Here is a 21273-nt window from a genome sequence, read left to right on the forward strand (position 1 = left end):
ACGTGGTTCCACTCGGGGCAGCACACTGACCTTGCAGTGCTCGCTCCAGAGGAAGCTGCGTTTGGAGTCAACTCTAGTTTTGTCCCTAAATCAAACAACATTTATTTTTAAAACTTAGAAAATATTGAAAAGGTTGGAAGAGAAAACAGAGGTGGTCACTGAACATACTTTGGCAGAAATATCCGAAAGAGTCTTTGAATCATTCTCTTCATCTTTAAATCAGAGAAAAACTAAAATTGTTCTTATTTCTCAAGACATAACAGGACTTTGGGGAATTTATAAACTTCTTTGAATTCCTTACAGCTCAGCACTAAATAGGTGTGGGCTCTGTCCCACTGGAGTCGGCTATTCCATTATTTCATTTTATGACACTATTTGGGCCGGTTTCTTAAACTGGGTACAAAACAGATTTCATCTTCTCACATCACAGGACTTAGAAAATCATAGGCTTTCTTTTCTGTTGATAGGATGTAGATAGATTGTGAAACTTCGTTTTATATATATATATATATATATATATATATATATATATATACACACACACACATATATATACATACATATTAGAATTTTGTCTTGTTGATACTCAGAATTCAACTGGACAGTCTTTAGTCTTTAAATGAAGAACTAAAAAAATTCTGAAGGTTTTTTTTTTTTTTGACGGAGTTAGTGAGAGAGAGTGAGCCAGAGAGAAAGGTCTTCCTTCCGTTGGTTCACCCCACAACTGGCCACTATGGCCAGCGCTGCGCCAATCCAAAGCCAAGAGCCAGGTGCTTCCTCCTGGTCTCCCATGTGGATGCAGGGGCCCAAGGACCTGGGCCATCCTCCACTGCCTTCCCAGCCACAGCAGAGAGCTGGGCTGGAAGAAGAACAACCGGGACAGAATCTAGCGCCCCAACCGGGACTAGAACCTGGGGTGCCGGTGCCGCAGGCCGAGGATTAGCCAAGTGAGCTGCGGCGCTGGCCTTTCTGAAGTATTATTTAAGAAACGTTATTTACTCACCAAGAAAAAAGTACAGATATATTCCTAATGTGTAGATAAAAATTAAAAAAATAATACCAGAGTGGGTGAGAACTGCTAGGCCAGAGCTCTTGGTTTTGGTCAAAAATCTCTTTATAGGTTACGCTCACTTTAAAAGAGATGAAAATCCTTCCCACAAATACAGGGGATTTCAGGGTACCTTGTTGCCTACTTCCTTCACACAGTGCCTGCTGTATGCCAGGCTGCTGTAGCACCTCGTAATTCCTCACTCCTGTGATGCCGCCACAGCCCTGTGGGGCAGTGCTGTTAATTCTGCTTCCCTTTCTCAGCTAGGGAACCTGGGTTCAAAGAGAGTGTGTGATTGCCAAGGTCACCCAGCTGCTTCATGGCTGGTCACTGCTCCCCAGCAGCCTGACAGCTCTGTGGCCTGATGTGACTATTTAATTTATTGTATGTCAACGAGATAAGCTCCCTAACATACTTTATTTTGTGGCGGTCAGATTATCCTGGCCATGATGCCTCAGCCACATAAGGGATGGTGTTAAATAGTAGCAAAGCAGCGTACAGTCTGAGGCCTGGGGAAGGTCTGTCTTGCCGTTTCCTTCCGAGTCAAGACTTCAGAGCTGCACTTGGGAGCACTGATGGCCGTGTGTGCCAGCTCTCCTGTGCAGCGTCACAGTGACATCGGCAAAAGTTGCCTCCTGGAATTGGCCGCGTGGTGGATGCTGTCAGCTCTGTCAGGTGACTTCTCTTAGTTCAGTTTGCTGGTGGCCATGGCTCACTCCAGCACGTCTTTGTCCTTTTCAGTGCAGGAAAGACCTTAACTATAATAATTGTAGAGAAAGGCTTTAAGCATATAAATATACGGCTTATAAAGTCTGTGTAAGCATGTACCCTGGAAACCTATGCATCAGATAGGCCTATGGTATAAATATGTGAAAGTTCCTGAAGTGTTCGGGTGTTCCGTGTTGTAACTTGTCCTTGTCCATAGAGTTGTTGTAAGAAAAGCGTCCCTTCTCTCACTTTATTTTTTTTTTTCTTTTTTTTCTTTTTTTTTTCTTTTTTTTTTTTTTTGACAGGTAGAGTGGACAGTGAGAGAGAGAGAGAGACAGAGAGAAAGGTCTTCCTTTGCCGTTGGTTCACCCTCCAATGGCCGCCGCGGTAGCGCGCTGCGGCCGGCGCACCGCGCTGTTCCAATGGCAGGAGCCAGGTGCTTATCCTGGTCTCCCATGGGGTGCAGAGCCCAAACACTTGGGCCATCCTCCACTGCACTCCCTGGCCACAGCAGAGAGCTGGCCTGGAAGAGGGGCAACCGGGACAGGATCGGTGCCCCGACCGGGACTAGAACCCGGTGTGCCGGCGCCGCAAGGCGGAGGATTAGCCTGTTGAGCCACGGCGCCGGCCCCTTCTCTCACTTTAAGTAACCGTGTGTCCACGGGCTGTTCCATGACTGCGGAAGACTCCACGCGTGACCGCTGAGTCAGCACATCAGGGCTGGTCCGCAGAACGCTGCGTGCTTTCAGGTTTCCCGGTGGGCACCACCCAGGTGCAGATTGGAAACCCCATTGCCCACTTTGACTGTACTCTATTATACTTGCTCATTCTCTTAAATCTTCAAAGTGTGTTTTTCTAAAGATGCATATATTTTGAAAGCAAAAGACAGAAAGGTCTTCGATCTGCTGGTTCATTTCCCAGGTGGCCTCAGATGAAGCAGCTAGGTCTGGTCCAGGTCGAAGCCAGGAGCGCAGAGCTCTAGCTGAGTCTCCCACACGGAAGGCAGGAACTCAGACACTTGGACCATTTTGTGCTCTTTCCCAGGCAGATGAGCAGGGCCCTGGGTCAGAGGAGAGCATCTGGGGCTCCAGCTGGTGCCCTGATGCAGGATGCAGCTTAACTCAGTGCACCATGGCGCCAGCCCCTGAATCGTTCAAGTTTTGAAGTGTGTGGACAGAAAATTATGTTGTTTAAACTCAGTTTTTACAGTCACTCAAATTAGTCTTATTTTTTTTTCCTCGAAGAATGTGTCCCGGCAACTCGAGGGGAGGGTGTAGGCCTCCTTGTTCTCAGGGCCGCCGGCCATAGCCATCACCCAGGACAACTGGCCCCACACTGGACAGACTGAGCAGCTGTCTCGGCGGCCGCTGCCCTCCTTGTTCACAGGAGCTGCTCACAGAGGTCCCCTGCAGGTGGATATGCGTTTCTGACTCTGTTCCTAGCTCTGTGCTAGGTCTGAAATGAAAGGTCGGCAACAAAAGCATTCAGTTCTAACACACAGGTGGTGAGGAGGGAGGTTAGGGCAGCCCAAGAACAGGTGGCTCTGGTCACATGCACGGGAAATAGCTGTGGGGCATGGTCCCTGTGGCAGGGCGGCTCAGGGGACTCAACAAAGGCAGACACGGTTAGGATCAGGACCTGAGCTGGGTCTGGCCCAGCCACCCTAGATACACTCTCATCCATGCCGTGATGGTGGGTGGTGGTTCCCACGGGGCCTGAAGTGGATTCCCCGCTAGTGCAGGTGGGATCTGAGGGCTTGGAGCCTTCAGCCACGCGGGAGTGAATGTCTTTCCTCCAGATCTCATTCTGTTGGAGATGCCTTAATGAGATTGGTAAAAGAAGGATGCCAACAAGCTCACGGCAAGACGCTCCACATCCTCAGCCACCAGGGAAGTGCAAACCAGAACCCGGAGACGACTCCTCTGCCCCAGTCGGGCAGCCATATTGCAAAGAGATGATCGAAGTGCGGGCAAAGAGCTAGAGCAGCTGGAGCAGTTGCAGGTTGCTGGTGGGAATGCAGAGTGGCTGCTGGTTGCCTGCAGGTAAAACCAGAGTCAGCATATGGCCCACTCGAGGAGGGACGTGTAGGGGCTGGCGCTGTGGTGTAGCAGGTAAAGTTGCCACCTGCAGCACCAGCATCTCATATGGGCACAGGGCAGCTGCAGCCATTGGGGGACTGAACCAGCTGATGGAAGTCTCTCTCTCTCTCTCTCTCTGGCGTTGCCTCTCCCTCCCTCCCTGTGACTCTGACTTTTCAAATAAAATAAATAAATCGTTTTTTTAAAAAAGGATGGAGGAAGTGTGTGCCCAGCCATTGACGCCAGCACTACTCATGAGAGCCAACAAGTGGAAGCAGCCGGTGAGTGGGGGACGCATTGTGCCCCGTCCACATGATGAGCTGCAGTCAGCCCTACCTGGAGCCATGTGCTGATGCGTGCTACAGCTCACGTAAACTGGAAACAGGCTAGGGGCACGACGTTCGGTCAACAGACCGAGTATCCGATGACTCTGGGTACGAGAAACACTCAGGGTCCAAAGAAGCTGGGTTTCGGAGGTGTGGGATGAAAGGGAACGGCTCTGAAGGGCCACGAGGGCTCTTTTCCAGTGGTGGAAGTGTGTTTGAACTGGGCTGTGGCGGTGGCTGCACACACCAGGTGTGTGAGGGGCACTGTTGGTGAACAGATCTGTGTGTGGTCTGGGAGCAGTTCTCAGCATGGGAACCGTAATTAATCCATCCTGATGGTGACGACGAGGCAGTGACCCTCCAGGAAATTCCAGCTGCCCAGCGGCGTCCTAGCATCTGAAAACCTGCATTAGGATCCAGGTTGGTGAGAAGCCTCTCAGAGGGCGTGCCCTGTGTGCCTTATGGCGCTTCCCACGCTGCTCACAACCTCGGCCTGACCCCATAAAGAGGTAGATAGCCCTGAGTCAGGGTGCGTGGCGCAGTAAAGCTCTTTGGCTAGCAAGAATGAAAATGAGAAATTCAGTGGGCTCCACGGCAGTCCTCCGAGATGCAGGGTGCAGTTTCCATTTTATGGACAAGAAAATGGAAACGTGGGCCGGACGACTTCCTGCAGCCCACTAGTAAGCAGTGGAGTTGGGATTCCCATTCGGATCCATTGATTCTGTGGATAGCAGGGGGTTCACCACAAACCCACAGAACTCGGCTTTCAGGCCTCTCCAATATCACCTTGTTCTTAATTCTGAGTTCATGATTTTGTGTTTGTTTCCTTAAAGAAAACCCCCTCAGAAGTTGGATGTCTGTGAGGGAAACAGACTTGAACATAGTCTTTAAAAATTGGGGATTGAGAGCCGGCGCTGTTGTGTTATGGGTAAAGCCCGTTGCCTGCAGTGCCGGCATTCCATATGGGCGAGTCCTGGCTGCTCCGCTTCCAACCCAGCTCCCTGCTAATGCACCTGGGAAATCAGCAGAGGATGGCCCAAGTGCTTGGGCCCCTGCCCTTATGTGGGAGACCTGGAAGAAGTTCTTGGCTTTGGCCTAGCACAGCCCTAGCCATTGCGGCCACTGGGGAAGTGAACCAGTGGTTGGAGGATTCATTCTCTCTCTCTCAAGTCTTTCAAATAAACAAATTTTTTAAAAACAAATTGGGGACTGAGCAGGTGAGAGGAGGATTGAGCGCTCCTGTGTGGTGTTGCCTAAGTCCAGAGGGAGGGAGGAACAGGTAGCCGGAATTCGGTTCGCTATAAAATGATGGCCTTGAATGAGGCCTTCTGTAAAGCGTTGAGGGAAGCCACGAGCAGCTGTGCTTGCAATAGTGCGTCAAGAGTGGCTCTTGGGCTGGGGCGGGTCCTGGTGATCCCCCCCACCCCCCCAGGTCTGCCTGCAGTGGTGGTGGGGGGTACACCAGAGGGGAAGTGGCTGCGCTTGCCAGGAGCGTGCCACCCCCGCTCAGCTCAGTGATCAACTTGTGGCGAGACAAGGATGTGAGCAGACACACTTACGGATGTGCTCAGGGAGTTTGTTGATTGAGGGCATCACGTAAGGGTACTGGGCTTCAGTCCTACCCATCTGACTTCGCTAGGCCTTCCTGAAGCTGTGACCATTTGCAGCATTCATAGGGCAGCGTCCGTATCGGCCAGATGCTTGCAACACAGTAAGGGAGGCCATGAGAACGTACACCGCACAGATGTACTGCAAAACAGAGGTCACCGAGAGAGGACGGTGCCCCCCGGGCCGCGCTTACTGCTGGATGGAGGGGGCCAGGTGCTGCCTCTGCGCACCTGGTCTTGGTGTTTAGGGAAAGGACTGTGGGACCAGGCTGTTTGTATGTCCCATTTCAAATAGACGTAAGCCTTATAGGACTGAAACGTTTTGAGTTATTAAAGCTGACTAATATTTTAGGAGCATGGGTTCAGAGTTAAAAATTACTAAGTGACTAACGAGGCAAATTAAGGGGCAAGCTCTTTACAGCTAAGAGCTGGAGTCCCAGCGAAGTCTCTTCCTGTAGCTGTCGAGTTTCCTGAAGCTGATGTTCATGACTCATGCACCTGTCGCAGAGGCAAGGCCCATGGTGGCTTCTGCTTATGTAACAATAGCATTTGTGTGCACTCAGGTCTGTCTTTCCTCCTTAATGTGTATGACTAAGGTGTTTTGTGTGTGGGTTTTTTTTTTTTTTTTTGGTCCCTCTTTTATTCTCTACTCAGCCCTGCACAGGTTCCCATTTCATATTGAAAAGTTATTTATATATATATATATACACATATATACTTTTAAATTAAGTGACAGAGGCAGAGAGTGAGCTCACATATGCTAGCTCACTCTCTAAATGTCAGGATCTCAATCCGGGTCTCCCGCATGGATGGCAGAGAGACAGGGGAGAGAGAGAGAGAGCGAGAGAGAGCGAGCTTCCATCCGCTGGTTCACTCCCAGAATAGCCACAAGTCAAGAGCTTCATCTGGGTCTCTCCGTGTGGGTGCAGGGGCCCAAGCACTTGGGCCGTCTTCAGCTGCCTTCCCAAGCCATTAGCTGGAGCTGAGCAGCCAGGACAGGAACCAGCGCCCATGTGAGATGCCGGCATCACTAGGCCACAACATCAGCCCCTCGATATTTTAAAATAACCTAGGAGACCTCTGGGAAATTTGCGACTATATTTTTCATTTTAGGAGAATTGGAATATACTTTTTATGTATTAAAAAATGTGTCCTTTATGAATAATCAGTCTAAAAAATATGGAGCTTAGTTTTTATCTTTATTATTTTAAATTTCTATATGCTATTTTGTGCACTTTGTAAATGTTAACGTCTCCACGTATTTGTTTGCATTGCTGGCTGACTCCGCCCCACTCCCAGTCTCCTCTGCTGGCCAGGAGGTGTGAGGGTGGGGAACAGGATCTGTTAGGGAAAGTTATTCTTTAATCTGAAAAAGAAGAAGTCACTCTGATATTCTGAAAAGCACCTAAAACCAAATACCTAGGTGCCCAGGAGTCACAGCAGTTTTTCTTTGCTATTTCAATTTCAGTGTGTCCTTGAAGTGACAGGCGTTCTGTGACGGGCATTGTTCTGGGGATAAATCAGTCACGGAGGATGGGAATGGAGTGCGCTGGTTGGGCAGGATGATCAGGGGCATTTTGGAGGGAGTGGGCGACCTCACCAGGCAGGTGTCTGGGGACCATTCCAGTGGAGGGAGCTAAGTGCCAAGGCCCAGAGACCTTTATGGGCTTGGGTCACTGCCACTGTGGAAGCCAGTCAGTTTGAGGTGCAGTCAAGGGCTAGGAAAGTGGGAGGGGAAAGACTTGTCCTCTTACGCGGAGGTGGAGGTAGGGGCTGAGGATTTTGGTCTGACTTGGGTTTCAGAAGCCCCCTCTCCTTGGCTTCTGTGAAGAGCAGACGATAGAGGGTGGCGACAGGGAGACTGGTTGACAGGATGATGGCTTGGACTGGGGTTGGAGGTAGAGACTGGGACTTTAAAAAAAAAAAAAAAAAGACTTATTTATTTAAGAGGTAGAGTTACAGACAATGAGAGGGAGAGAGAGAGAGAAAGGTCTTCCATCCACTGGTTCACTCCCCAAATGGCTGCAATGGCTGGAGCAGGGCCAATCTGAAGCCAGGAACCAGGAGCTTCCTCCAGGTCTCCCACATAGGTGCAGGGGCCCAAGCACTCGGGTTATCCTCCACTGCTTTCCCAGGCCATAGCAGAGAGCTGGATTTGAAGAGGAGCAGCTGGGAGCAGAAACGGTACCCATATGGGATGCTGGAGCCACAGGTGGAGGATTAACCCAGTGTGCCACAGCACCGGCCCTGGGCCTGGGATTTTCTGGGGGTGTCGACTGTCCGGTTAGGGGAAGGTGTGGGATGCCTGTTACGCCATCCAGAGATGGCGAGTCATCCCCTGGAAATCCGAGCCTGGAGGAGGGCCTGTGTGGACGCAGACTTGTAGAGCCCTGGGAGGGAGAGCGGCCCTGTTTCACCTCCAGCCCTGAGGGGTCACAGCATGGCAGACGCTTTGTTTCGTTTCCTCACTGGATTCTCAGCAGGTCCTAGGAGGGGCCCACAGAGGAAGCCGGGGAGGCTCAGAGCTGGCAGGTGCGGGGCTGAGAGGGAAGCGGGAGAGGCCTCTGCCCTGAGCTGTTTTCAGCCACGTCCTTTCCTGAGGGCCCCATCTCCAGCCTGAGTTGTGTTGCTGCGGATGTCCCTGCCCTCCCTGAAGCCCACATCTGCGTTGTCTCAAGTCAGGTGCGTTGAACAGGTCGCCATCCACTGCTCTGTCTGACGCTGGGGCAGGGAGCCTGTGTGAACCTGAGCGGTGATGAAGTCATGGGGACGGGTTTCCTGGGTGTCTTGGGGAGTCAGTCTGGTCGATGAAGTTGTACTACCTGTGTGACCCGTGTACCCTGAGCTGAAATGGCTGCGAGCACCAGGCCAGACCCTCCACCGTGCGTGCACACCCCTGTGATGCCGCCCAGCCTCGTACTGGAAGTGTTGTGGCCAGTGCTGGGCAGCACCCTTGTCCTTGGGCGCCCAAGAGAGCAAATCTAATTCCATCTGTGTGTGGTTTCTCCCTGCACCTGCGTGAGGATGCAGAGGAGTGAGGCGTGCGGGCCAAGGGTCAGCCCCAGCTCCGCGGTGCTTGTGAGACCTTGGGAATCTTCCCTCTCCAAGTTCCCATTTCCACTTCCTGTCACAAGGCCTTCTCTGGCAGGCAGTGGGCATGGTGCTTGGTGAGAAGGCAAGACAAACCACCCTGCTCTTTGAGGATCCTACGGTGTGTGCTGGTATTGCTCCCCTGAAGGTGTGAGGAGGGGGAGGAGTCTGGCTCACTGCCTTGCAGCTGCTTGTGTGCATTTCAGGTGTCTCGGTGGAGCAGAGATTAGATTCACTAGAATGGACCCTAGCATCACATCCTGGTAGACCCACCAGTGTCTGCCTAGGGTGTTTCTTTTTTTTTTTTAAGGTTTATTTATTTTTATTTGAAAGGCAGAGTTAGAGCGAGGCTGGGGGTAGGCTGGTTTTCCATCCACTGGTTCACTTCCCACATGGCCACCATGGCCGGAGCTGGGCCAGTCTGAAGCCAGAAGCTTCTTCCAGGTCTCCCACGTGGGTGCAGGGGCCCGAGGACTTGGGCCATCTTCTACTGCTTTCCCAGGCCATAGCAGAGAGCTGGATTGGAAGAGGAGCAGCTGGGACTTGAACCAGTGCCCACAGGGGATGCCAGCACTGCAGGCTGCACTTAACCCACTATGGCCTGAGCAAGTGGTGGAGGATGACCCGAGTGCTTGGGCCCCTGTGCTTACGTGGGAGACCAAGAGGAAGCTTCAGATTGGCCCTGCTCTGACTGTTGCCATTTGGGAAGTAAACCAGAGGATGGAAGACCTTTCTCTCCGTCTCTCCCTCTCACTGGCCTGGGTGTGAGGTTTTAAAGCAAAGACATAAGTGACTCCTCGGGGGAGGCAGGGAGCAGTCTCTGTTTTTAAGCTTTCTTTACTGGGAGTGATTGCTTTAAAACTTAAGAACTGAGAACCTTAGTTCTTTGTGGAAAAAAACTCTTCACTTAAAACGTTTAAGATGATCACGCTTGGAAATACTGAACTGAAGCTGTCTTGTAGTGCCTCCTCCACCTGTCATGCTGTTGAAAAGCTTAGCTTTGTGTTTCAAGTTTCTGTTTTAATATTTTTAAAGAAATGTTTAAGTTTTCAGATGCAGCATCTCTTTGTTTTGTTTTTTAACAGGCAGAGTTAGACAGTGAGAGAGAGAGAGAGAAAGGTCTTCCTTCCGTTGGTTCACCCCCCAAATGGCCACTACGGCCGGCGCGCTGCGCCAATCCGAAGCCAGGAGCCAGGTGCTTCCTCCTGGTCTCCCATGCAGGTGCAGGACCCAAGGACTTGGGCCATCCTCCACTGCACTCCTGGGCCACAGCAGAGAGCTGGACTGGAAGAGGGGCAACTGGGACAGAATCTGGAGCCCTAACCGGGACTAGAACCCGGTGTGCCGGCGCCGCAGGTGGAGGATTAGCCTAGTGAGCCGCGGCGCCAGCCCAGATGTAGCATCTTTTAAGCCTTGAAAGAAAATGTCTACAGTTAATCAGTTGTATGATAGGGAATAAGTAGTTGCCAGCTTTATTCATTATTTATAATACACCTGTCCTCATTTTTTTGTCAGCATCAAAATGATTGTGTTTTTCCTTTAGTCTACTGATTTGATGAGGAAAGAAAATGAATAATTAATGTGAATTTACCTCACTTGTAGAAAACACCTACTCTTCTAAATGTATTTTACATTCAGATATAAAGAAAACAATCACTTTAATCCATGTATGGAGGAAAAATTGCTGTTATTTCTTTATGATATATAATTGACACATTTGAATAAATCAGTATTGTCCTGGGGAAAGTGAAGAATAGTACATTAATATGCAACTTGGGAAATATTTTTTCTTCATTGCAAAGCCTGTGGTTTGTTTAACTTGACAGTTTAGCAGGTAGATTAATTAGTTTAATTGCAAATCAAAAGTCAAGTGGGAAATAAACATTTAATTTGCTTCCTGAATCGATTTACCAATCCTGGTGACAAATCTCAGCTCCTAATAATGAGTCCTTGCAGGTGCTTCTCGGAGACGCTGTCTGCAGGCACACTTCAGGGAATTACAAGTCTCACTATCTGGCAAGGTGGGCTTCCATCTGGACTGCCTCACTCAGAAGTCTCGATTTTAGGGGCTGGTGCTGTAGCACAGGACACTGCCATCCCATAAGGGCGCCGGTTCGAGTCCTGGCTGCTCTGCTTCTGATCTAGCTCCCTGCTAATATGCCTGGGAAAGCAGCATAAGATGGCCCAAGTGCTTGGGCCCTTGTACTCATGTGGGAGACCTGGAGAAAGCTCCTGGCTCTGCACCAACCATTGCAGTCATTTGAGGAGTCAATCAATGGATGGAAGAGCCCTCCTTCCTCCCTCCCCCTTCCCTCCCCCTCTTTCTCCCTCTTTCTCTCTAACTCTGCTTTTCAAATAAATCTTTAAAAAAAAAAACTTGATTTTAAATATCTAGAATGTTTTCTAATGGTATTGCCCAGTGAAATTTAGGTCCTATTGAAAGGATAGCGCCGGCGCCGCAGCTCACTAGGCTAATCCTCCGCCTCGCGGCGCCGGCACACCGGGTTCTAGTCCCGGTCGGGCACCGATCCTGTCCCGGTTGCCCCTCTTCCAGGCCAGCTCTCTGCTGTGGCCAGGGAGTGCAGTGGAGGATGGCCCAAGGGCTTGGGCCCTGCACCCCATGGGAGACCAGGAGAAGCACCTGGCTCCTGCCATCGGAACAGCGCGGTGCGCCGGCCGCAGCGCGCCTACTGCGGCGGCCATTGGAGGGTGAACCAACGGCAAAAGGAAGACCTTTCTCTCTGTCTCTCTCTCTCACTGTCCACTCTGCCTGTCAAAAAAAAAAAAAAAAAAGGATAGTAACACTTTGTTTTTTAAAGATTTCCTTACACATGAGCTTAATACTGGTTCAGTGTCTAGTCATATGGGATTTGTTGGTTTCCATTTATTGTTCCCTCAAATGTTATGTCATCTTCTTTAAAAAAACAAAACGTACTGTCCCTCTGTCTAGATTATCTTATTTCACTTTTCTTTTGTTGCCAAACTTCCAAAATGGGGAGCCTGTCCCCACTTCCTCCCTCCTCCATCATCACTTCCTTTCTTCCCCATCTCTGACCAGAGGCCTGGGAGCTGGGAGGAGCCTGACCTGGGTGTCTGGGCCCCGGTGACTACAGGACACACTCGTTAGGGCCCTTGGTCCTCATACCTGGCAACCCAAAGTCAGGTATTGTAGCTTCTTGCCACAGGAAGATGAAAGTGAAAATTTTGTGAGCAGAGTGTGCCCCTTGTTATTGATTTATTCTTGATATTATATCTTGTTTGTGCCTCAGAACCTCTGAGACTGGACCTCCGAGCTGCTAAGTTTGGTGACAGGGAACAGAAGCTGCTGGGACTTTCTCAAGGAGGCAGAGCTCCGTGTGGGCGTGGGGCCGCCTGAGTGGACGCAGCCTGCAGTGGCCATGGTCATGCAGGTGGGCACCAGTGCTCTTGCCCTGTAGGCCACCAGGGAGACCTGCAAACCTCTGCAGCGAGGGCTGGGGATCCAGGGAGAACAGAAGGCACTTTCCTGAAGGAATTTCTGTGTGTACAGCAGTAGGACAAGTTCTGCAGGTGCCGGTTTATGACTCTGTGGGGCTGCGCTGGCCTCCTTTTCCTGCCGTGGCTGTACTTCCTGCTCCTTTTCATTAGAGGCAGCCCGACGTTCGCCAGGTGTTTACAGACTTCTGAAGCCTAGGCCGTGTGAAGCAACCCTGGAGCACAGCAGGCGACCGAGGACCAGGCTCTCCTGCTCAGGGCTCTGGTTCCCGGTCCCTACTGCTTGCTGTGAGGGTTCTGATTTGTTTTTACTTTTAGGGCGGTTCTCTGTTTGCAGGAAAATAAGCAGATCTTACACAGGATGCCCATGGACGCCTTCTCCCCCTCAGCTGTCCCCTGTCCTTAACATCTTGCATTGTCACAAATGATGAACCAGTATTGACATTTACATTAAGGTTCTATGACTCTTTTTTTTTTCTTTTTAAAGATTGGTTTATTTATTTGAAAGGCAGAGTTATAGGGAGAGAGGGAGGTCTTACAGGGAGAGAGGGAGGTCTTCCATCTACTGGTTCACTCCCTAGGAGTGCGGTGGCTGGATTGTGTGGTGAGACTGTTTACCTTTGTCACGAACTGCCAAAGCACCATAGTCCATTCCCACCAGCACAGAATGAATGTTCCTGTTGTTCCACGTCCTCTCCAGCATGGAGCAGTGTCCGTTTTTATTTTTGCTTCTTTCTTTTGGACATTCTGATAGTTGGGGTCTCGTTGTCTTAATTTGGAGTTCTTGAGCGGCATGCAGTGTGGAGCATCTTTATGTGTGCTTACCCATCACCTGTTTGTATGTGTTTTTTAGCGAGGTATCCAGATCTTTTAAAATTTTTAAATATTTTAAAATTTCATTTATTTGAGAGACAGAGCTCCCATACACTGGTTCGCTCCCCAGATGTCTGCAGTGGCTGTGCTGGAACCAAGAGCCAGGAGTGTAACCCCAGTCTCCTGCGTGGGTAGCAGAAGCGCAGTTATTTGAGCCATCGCCACTGCCTCCCAGAATCTGCGTGGGCAGGAAGCTGGAGTTAGGAACTGCAGTGAGAAGTTGAGCCCAGTCACGCCGGTGTGGGACACAGGTGTCTTAACCGCTGAGCTAACTGCCCGTTTCCTGTCCTATATTTTCATGGGGTTTTCAAGTTTATTTGGGATACAAGTCCTTTATCATAAGTTTTTTTGTTTTATGAATAATGCTTTTTGGTGGTGTTTATAAATTCGTTGCCACACCCAAGGTCACATAGATTTTCTTAGTGTTATCTTTTGGAAGTTTTTCATCTTAGAATTTTTATGGGGGCCGGCGCTGTGGCTCACTTGGTTAATCCTCTGCCTGCGGCGCCGGCATCCCATATGGGCGCCGGGTTCTAGTCCCAGATGCTCCTCTTCCTGTCCAGCTCTCTGCTGTGGCCCGGGAAGGCAGTGGAGGATGGCCCAAGTCCTTGGGCCCTGCACCCGCATGGGAGACCAGGAGAAGCACCTGGCTCCTGGCTTCGGATCGGCGCAGCACTGGCCTTAGCAGCCATTTGGGGAGTGAACCAACGGAAGGAAGACCTCTCTATCTCTCTCTCTCTCACTATCTATGACTCTACCTGTCAAATAAAAACAAAAATGAATTTTTATGAAAGTTATTAGGTCAATATCTAGAATTGCCTGTTTTTTTTTTTGTTTGTTTTGTTTGTTTGTTTTTAGCAAGTTGATGTCCAGGTGTTTGACACCAATTTTTGAAAGCGCTACTCTTAGGGCCAGCATTGTGGCATAGCAGGTTAAGCTGCCACCTGTATGCCTGCATCCATTTGAGCACTGGTTCAAGTTCCTTTGTAGTACCTTGCTCATGTGCCTGGAAAAGCAGCAGAAGATGGCCCAAGCGCTTGGCCCCTGCACCCATGTGAGTGACCTGGATAGAGTTCTGGGCTCCTGGCTTTGGCCCAGCCCTGGCCACGGTGGCCATTTGGGGAGTGAACCAGTGAATAGAAAATCAATCTCTCTCTCTCTCTCTCTCTCTCTCTGTAACTCTGCTTTTCAAATAAATATTTTTTAAAAAGAGCGAGCTGGGGCTGGTGCTATTGCATAGCAGGTAAAGCCGCCTGCAGTGCCGGCATCCCATATGGGCACCGGTTCAAGTCCCTGCTGCTCCACTTCTGATCCAGCTCTCTGTTATGGCCTGGGAAAGCAGCGGAAGATGGCCCAAGTGCTTGGGTCCCTGCACCCGAATGGGAGACCTGGAAGAAGCTCCTGGCTTCGGATCTGCACAGCTCCAGCCACTGTGGCCAATTGGGGAGTGAATCAGTGGGTGAAAGACCTCTCTCTCTCTCTCTCTCTCTCTCTCTCCCCCTCTCCTTCTCCCTCTCTCACTCTCCCTCTCGCTCGCTCGCTCTCATTTTCTCTGCCTCTTCTCTCCCTATGTAACTCTGACTTTCAAATAAATAAATAAATATTTAAAATAAAAAAAGATTATTTATTTGAAAGTCAGAGTTACACAGAGAAAGGAGAGGCAGAGAGAGAGAGTCTTCCATCTGCTGGTTCACTCCCCAGTTGGCCACAATGGCCAGAGCTGTGCCGATCTATAGCCAAGAGCTAGGAGCTCTTCTTGGTCTCCCACATGGGTGCAGGGGCTCAACTCTTGGGCCATCTTCTACTGCTTTCCCAGGCCATAGCAGAGAGCTGGATCAGAAGTAGAGCAGCCGTGACTCGAACTGGTGCCCACACGGGATGCCGGCACTGCAGATGGCGGTTTTACCTTGCTTCTTTGTAAAAGATCAGTTGGTGATGGCAGCAGTGAGGATTCTCCAGAGGGAATCAATAGGATAATAAGATGGGATTTATGTGGGAATTGACTCACATGCTTATGGAGGCCCACAGGAAAATCAGGAAAGCCGATGGCACAATTCCATCCCGAGGCCTAAGAATCCAGGAAAGGAGTGGATGGAGAAGAGAGGGAACTCTATTCAGGTGAACTCTCAGCTGCCGGGGTGGTGCCCACTCATTTTTCCCTCAGTCTACTGATTCCACTGAAAACGTCCTCAGAGGTACACCCAGAAACAGTGTTATGCTGGCTGTCAGAGGATGCTATAGCTCAGTCGGGTTTACCGTCACAGCTCCGTTGAGCAGGTCTGTCTCTGAGCTCTCTATTCAGTTCCACTGATTGTCTTTTCTGCAACGGCACAGCATCACTCTAAGTCCTGATCAGTTCTCTGACTGCTCTTCAGTATTGTGTTGCTACTTGGGATCTTTTGAGTTCAGAATAAACTTCGGAAGCACTTTGTATATACACAAAATGACCAGCTGGGATTGTGATCACTATTGCATTGAATCTGTAGACAAGTTGAGTGACCATCTTCGCAGCATCAAGTCTCCCTGTCCATGAAGATGGGATACTGTCTGTGTATTTAGATCTTCCTTGGTTTCATTCAGAATTGTGGCACTTTTCTCATATAGATCTTGATCAATTTGTTCCTAAGTATCTCATTTTCTTTTTAATACAAATAATATTTTTAATTTCAAATTTTAATTGCTTGTTGCTGATACATAGGAAAGCAGTTGGCTTTTTTATGTTAAGTATGAATCTTGTGATGTTGCTACCACTTGACTGATCAATTCTTAAGTTCTTTGCACCAAAACAAATTTGCCTATTAATTCCATTTTTTTTTTTGAAGCACCCTCATATTCATTCTAGAATTTGTTTTTGTCAATTTATTTGGGATTTTCTATGTAGACAACCATCTGAAGAACAGTCTTCGTTCTTTCTCAATCTTTATTTCCTGCATTCGTCATCCTGCCTCTGTAGGGCTTCCGGTTTGGTACTGAGAAGGATTTGTGAAAAGGGACATCATGCCTCACTCCCAATCTAAATGGAGAGGAGGTTTCCTTCCAGTTTTTCACCATTGTGCGTGGCATTACCTATAGGGTTTTTGTAGATGTTCTTTTATCTACAGATAAAAAGTTGAGGGTGTGTTCCCATCCGTTGTAGTTACCTAGGAATTTTAACTTGAATGAGTATTGGATTTTTTTTTTTTTTTTTGGCAGGCAGAGTGGACAGTGAGAGACAGAGAGAAAGGTCTTCCTTTGCCGTTGGTTCACCCTCCAATGGCCGCTGCGGCCGGCGCACTGCGCTGATCCGATGGCAGGAGCCAGGTGCTTCTCCTGGTCTCCCATGGGGTGCAGGGCCCAAAGACTTGGGCCATCCTCCACTGCCTTCCCGGGCCACAGCAGAGAGCTGGACAGGAAGAGGAGCAACCAGGACTAAAACCTGGGGCCCGTATGGGATGTCGGCGCTGCAGACGGAGGATTAGCCAAGTGAGCCACGGCACCAGCCCCCCATGGTGTTTATTGGCTATACAGTATTGTCCAAAATGTGGGGCATATTTGTTCAGAGTTCCTGAAGTTAGAGCCATAGTGTGGTAGCCATCATGTGTGTGAGTCCTGGTGGACACTGATGGCAGGCCTTGCCTCTGAGTCTGGCTGTGCTCACGACTGTGAACATGTGGAGAGTGGGTTTGGGGTGCACAGTCTTTAGAATGACTCCTTCAGACTGAGTCACACTGCTGTCGCTCCTGGGAGTTTCTTTCTTTCTTTTTTCTTTTTTCTAAGGTTTATTTCATTTATTTGAAAGAGTTACGGAGAGAGGTAGAGACAGAGAGAGGTCTTCCATCCGCTGGTTCACTCCCCGGATGGCCACAACAGCCAGAGCTGAGCCGATCTGAAACCAGGAGCCAGGAGCTTCCTCCGGATCTCCTATGCGGTGCAGGAGCCCAACTTCTACTGCTTCCCCAGGCCATAGCAGAGAGCTGGATCAGAAGAGGAGCAGCCGGGACTAGAACCAGCCCATATGGGATGCCGGTGCTTCAGGCCATGGCTTTAGCCCGCTGCGCCACAGCGCCAGCCCCGCTCCTGTGAATTTCTTCCCAAAATACTGACTTGGGATGAAGGAGAAATGGTCGGTGCCATGCACACGGTGGTGCGGGCGCCTGCCAGGCTCGCCCGAGGTTCCGCCCCATGTGAACTGGGCTACGCTTTCCTGACCCCACCCTTGAATTTTTCAGGGTATTTTTTTTAATTCTCAGATGTGATTTATGAAAAACTTGGGTAACAGGACTAAGAGCAAACAAACCCGTGACAGCATTTCAAGCGTAAGCAAACCCTGGCTCAGTTCCAGATTAAACCTCCATGGCCTGCGCAGGGGCTGTTTCCGCCTTCTGCTTCAAGAACTCGCGGAGCAGCCAGCGTGGGCTTCAGTCCCTTTATGACCGGGAGTTGAGAGGCGGCTGCTGAGAGGCCAGCACGTGACCAGGCTCACCAGCTCAGGGGTTCCTTCCCTCCTGAGCCACCTGATGCTCCACGCAGAGCACCAGGGTTAGCGGTGTCCGTGTCCATGGGAGCCTCCGCACGGGCACCCTGCTGTTGGCAGCACGCTTGTCGGAGGCCCCGTGAGCTGGGCTTGGCAGAGCAAGGCCATGAAAGAGCTCGCTGTGAGAAAATGTGAGTGCCTGGCTTCCAGCTTGGAGCACCCCGCATGACTTCAGGAACTTGTTGTTAGGCTTTTTTTTCCCCCCAGCAGATCTGGCTTGCCGGGAACAGAACACTTGATTTTCCAATATTAGAAGTGAGTCTTAATTAGTTTTTCGTCTCCAGCAGGGAATTGTTTGGGGTTTAAAACAGACATGGAGGTCACGGAGACTTTGCAGCGTCTGAAGTGACCAGGGGATGTAAACGGCACGTCAGCGTGGTGTGCTCTCGGCCGGTGGAGCCGCCTCTTGAGGAGCCACAGTTGGTTTTTTCACGTGGAGGATGGAGCTGCCGCGTCGGTCAGGGTCGGGGGAACTTGGGTGGAAACGAGCTCCAGGATGTTTCTGCCCTCAAGTTGTGCTGGAGCTCACCTGTCACCTACAGCAGGAACCCTGCGCGGGGACCTCGGGAGCCAGTTCACCTGAGGCATCCTGGGGCAAGCTGGGGAATCGCGGGTGGCATTGACGTTCTGGGGAGGTCGCTGGTGCCTGTAAGGAAGGTGGCCCAGAAGAGAACTCTCTGGGGATCTGGAGGTCAAGGCTGGAAGCAGGTGATGGAGGTGGGGAGAAGGGGCCTGCTGGGATCGCATGTGGTGAGCAGCAGTGGGGGGTGGCGGGGACAGCCGTTTCCTGCCCGTAGTGAGGGGGATCATGGGGGCTACTGCATTCACGTCTCCTGCCTTCCCTCCCGCTGAGAAAGGCCTGCCTCCCGTGGCTAGAGGGAGAGCAGCAAGTGGTCACGTATGCAGAGAGTCCCCGTCCTGGTTGGGTGGGACATGGGTGAGATTGACCCCTGTGGGCTAGCAGGCTGGCAGCCAAGACTAGTGGGACTCGCTCACTGCGAGCTCCCCCGTGGACGCACGGAGTGTGAGAGGCCTCGTGGGCCCCCACACGGGCCTGTTCAGGAGGGAACTGTGCTCCTTGTACAGGGATGGGGGAGGAGCCTGGCTGGTGATTCCTGAGCCAGATATCTGAGGATCTTCCTGAAATGAGTGGTGGAGTCACTTGTAAGGAGGGACCAGCAGAGGCAGAGTCTGTTCTCATCCTATTGCACCACCGCCTTAATTTAATTCTTCCTTGTCTACGGCAGCCTCTCGGTCCCCCTCAGGAGCTCCTTATCTGGCATCTGACCCGCCAGCTCAGCCCGCCCCTCGTGCACCTGGTTGAGGTCCGGTCTGTTGGGTGGTGCTGCCTCCGTGGATTCCTGTGGTTCTCCCCGGTGGTCCCGTAGACAAGTTGGTGGGGTGTGCTCCAAAGCCAGCGCTTGCTTTGTGGCTGTCCACAGGGAGAAGCTCCCTTGTCCTGGAACATTCCCTCCTGTCACTGAGTCTAGAGCTGTTGTCATCCCAGGAGAGCCCTGTGTCTGCTGCAGTTTCCCCTGGCCTTCCTGTTTTCCAGAATGGTCTGTGAAATAAAATAAGGAAGAAAATAGCTGCTTTATCTTAACACCTCACAATTAATCAGTGTGCCCCAGGGATTAAGTAAAAATAAATAATTTGTTTCCATAGTTAATTACTGTGATGGCCGAGGTAATCATTTATAAGAAAATTTCACGATTCAGTCACTTATATGAGGTTCAGCGTAGGGAACAGGTAGATGTAGAATGAGCAGTGTGGATTAGAGGAGAGAGCCGCGTTGTTTTGTTGGATGATGCTGTGGGTGGACTTGACCTCTGCTGTTTCTCTGGAACCTGTCCATCTGGGCCTGAGGTCCCTGAGGTGACCCCTCCCCTCCTTTACTTCCTGTAGTATCTTGACAAAGTCCCTAATACACCTGATTTTGTTCACAGGCCATGTTCTCATAGAGATTTCGAACACCCACAAGAAACTCAATGAGAGTCTCGATGAAAATGTACGTGAACTCTTTACATTCACAAAATATCTGCTTGGTTGGTTGGTTGTTTTTTAACTTATTTTGCTTAAAGCCCCTAATCTGGTGTGAATTGTTTATTCCTTTGGCTAACAGTTCAAAAAATTCCATAAGGAGATCATCCATGAGTTGGAGAAGAAGATAGAACTCGACGTGAAATACATGAACGTGAGTACACGGTTTGCTGCCACCCCTCTCCTGGTGCCCGACGGCGCCTGGGAACTTTCCCCTCGGCTCTGTCGGCTCTGCGGGCAGAGCTTGGCGTTGGTGTCCCCGTGGATGCCCCAAGGGCTGAGTGGGCTTGTTTTTAAAAAAATTTTTTTTTAATTTTTATTTATTTGAGAGGCAGAGTTACAGGGAGAAGGAGAGTCAGAGAAAGGTCTTCCATTGCTGGCTCACTCCCCACATGGCCGCAATGGCTAGAGCTGAACCAACCAGAGGCAGGAGCCAGGAGCTTCCCCCAGGTCTCCCATGTGGGTGCAGGGGCCCAAGGACTTGGACCATCTACTGCTTCCCCAGGCCATAGCAGAGAGCTGGGTCAGAAGAGGAACAGCCGGGACTAGAACCGGCGCCCAGGTGAGGTTCCGGCACTGCAGGCAGAGGCTTAGCCCGCCACACCACAGTGCCAGCCTGTGGAGTTCTTTATGCTAACACTGGGGATCTTTATGAAAAAGCATTGAAGAAAAATCAGTTTTCAGAGGACCTGCAGCTGGGACAGACGTCTGGGTCCATGTTTCACAGCCAGCCTTTGGGACAGGAGTCATGGGGTGGGGGTCTCCACCAGGGGCTCCTTGTTGCCCCCTGATCCAGTCTGCAGACTTCTGCATGTGCATCTCTGGTACTGCCCATTGGAGCAGTTTTCTGGGTCTCCTGTCTGGTCCTCCAACCCTGGTGCCCAAGGCTCTCCACCTTCCTTTCTGCTTAGAATGCTCTTCTATCATCCACAGTCCCCTTGCCTCTCACCGAGACCCCTTCTGGCAGTAAGCAGCGCAGTGGGCCTGAAGTCATCCCTCCATGGTCCTCGTGAGGTCCGTGGCCAGGGTGGGTGTACACGCCGGTGAGGCCTTGGCCGCTGGGACTGGCTGAGTGCCGGGTCGTTTCCCACACAAACCCTGTAACGTGACACCCTTCTTATCCTCACTGTATAGACGAGAGGCAAGCACAGGTTTCAGCAACACCGAGTAACTGCTGAGATGGGGATGAAGCTAGGGTGGCACCTTGGGCCTGTCGGGCCCCAGCCCCTACTGAAGCCGTTACCGTTGTTCGTTCTGTTTCTTGACCCAGTAAGTCACGGAACAGCCAGGAGTGTGTGACCCGATATGGTTTATGTGTTCACCACAGCACTCACCATGCAGTGTCAGAAAACCCTGGAAGAAAGAAGAGATAGGCGGGCGCCGCGGCTCACTTGGCTAATCCTCTGCCTGTGGTGCCGGCACTCAGGTTCTAGTCCCTGTTGAGGCGCCGGATTCTGTCCCGGTTGCCCCTCTTCCAGGCCAGCTCTCTGCTATGGCCCGGGAAGGCAGTGGAGGA

The 21273-nt window shown here is 50.8% G+C and overlaps 1 protein-coding gene across 1 annotated transcript in view; it reads left to right on the forward strand.

Moving 5' to 3' along the window:
• BAIAP2L1 (BAR/IMD domain containing adaptor protein 2 like 1) overlaps positions 1-21273 on the forward strand; it is an 80818-nt gene that overhangs the window by 41120 nt on the left and 18425 nt on the right. Inside the window, exons 4-5 of the mRNA XM_062180657.1 lie at positions 19664-19725; positions 19840-19911. Of these exons, the coding sequence (XP_062036641.1) occupies positions 19664-19725; positions 19840-19911 (134 nt within the window). The remainder of the gene's footprint in view (positions 1-19663; positions 19726-19839; positions 19912-21273) is intronic.

The sequence above is a fragment of the Lepus europaeus genome, chromosome 21 (genome assembly GCF_033115175.1).
Source record: "Lepus europaeus isolate LE1 chromosome 21, mLepTim1.pri, whole genome shotgun sequence".
Lineage (NCBI taxonomy): Eukaryota > Metazoa > Chordata > Mammalia > Lagomorpha > Leporidae > Lepus > Lepus europaeus.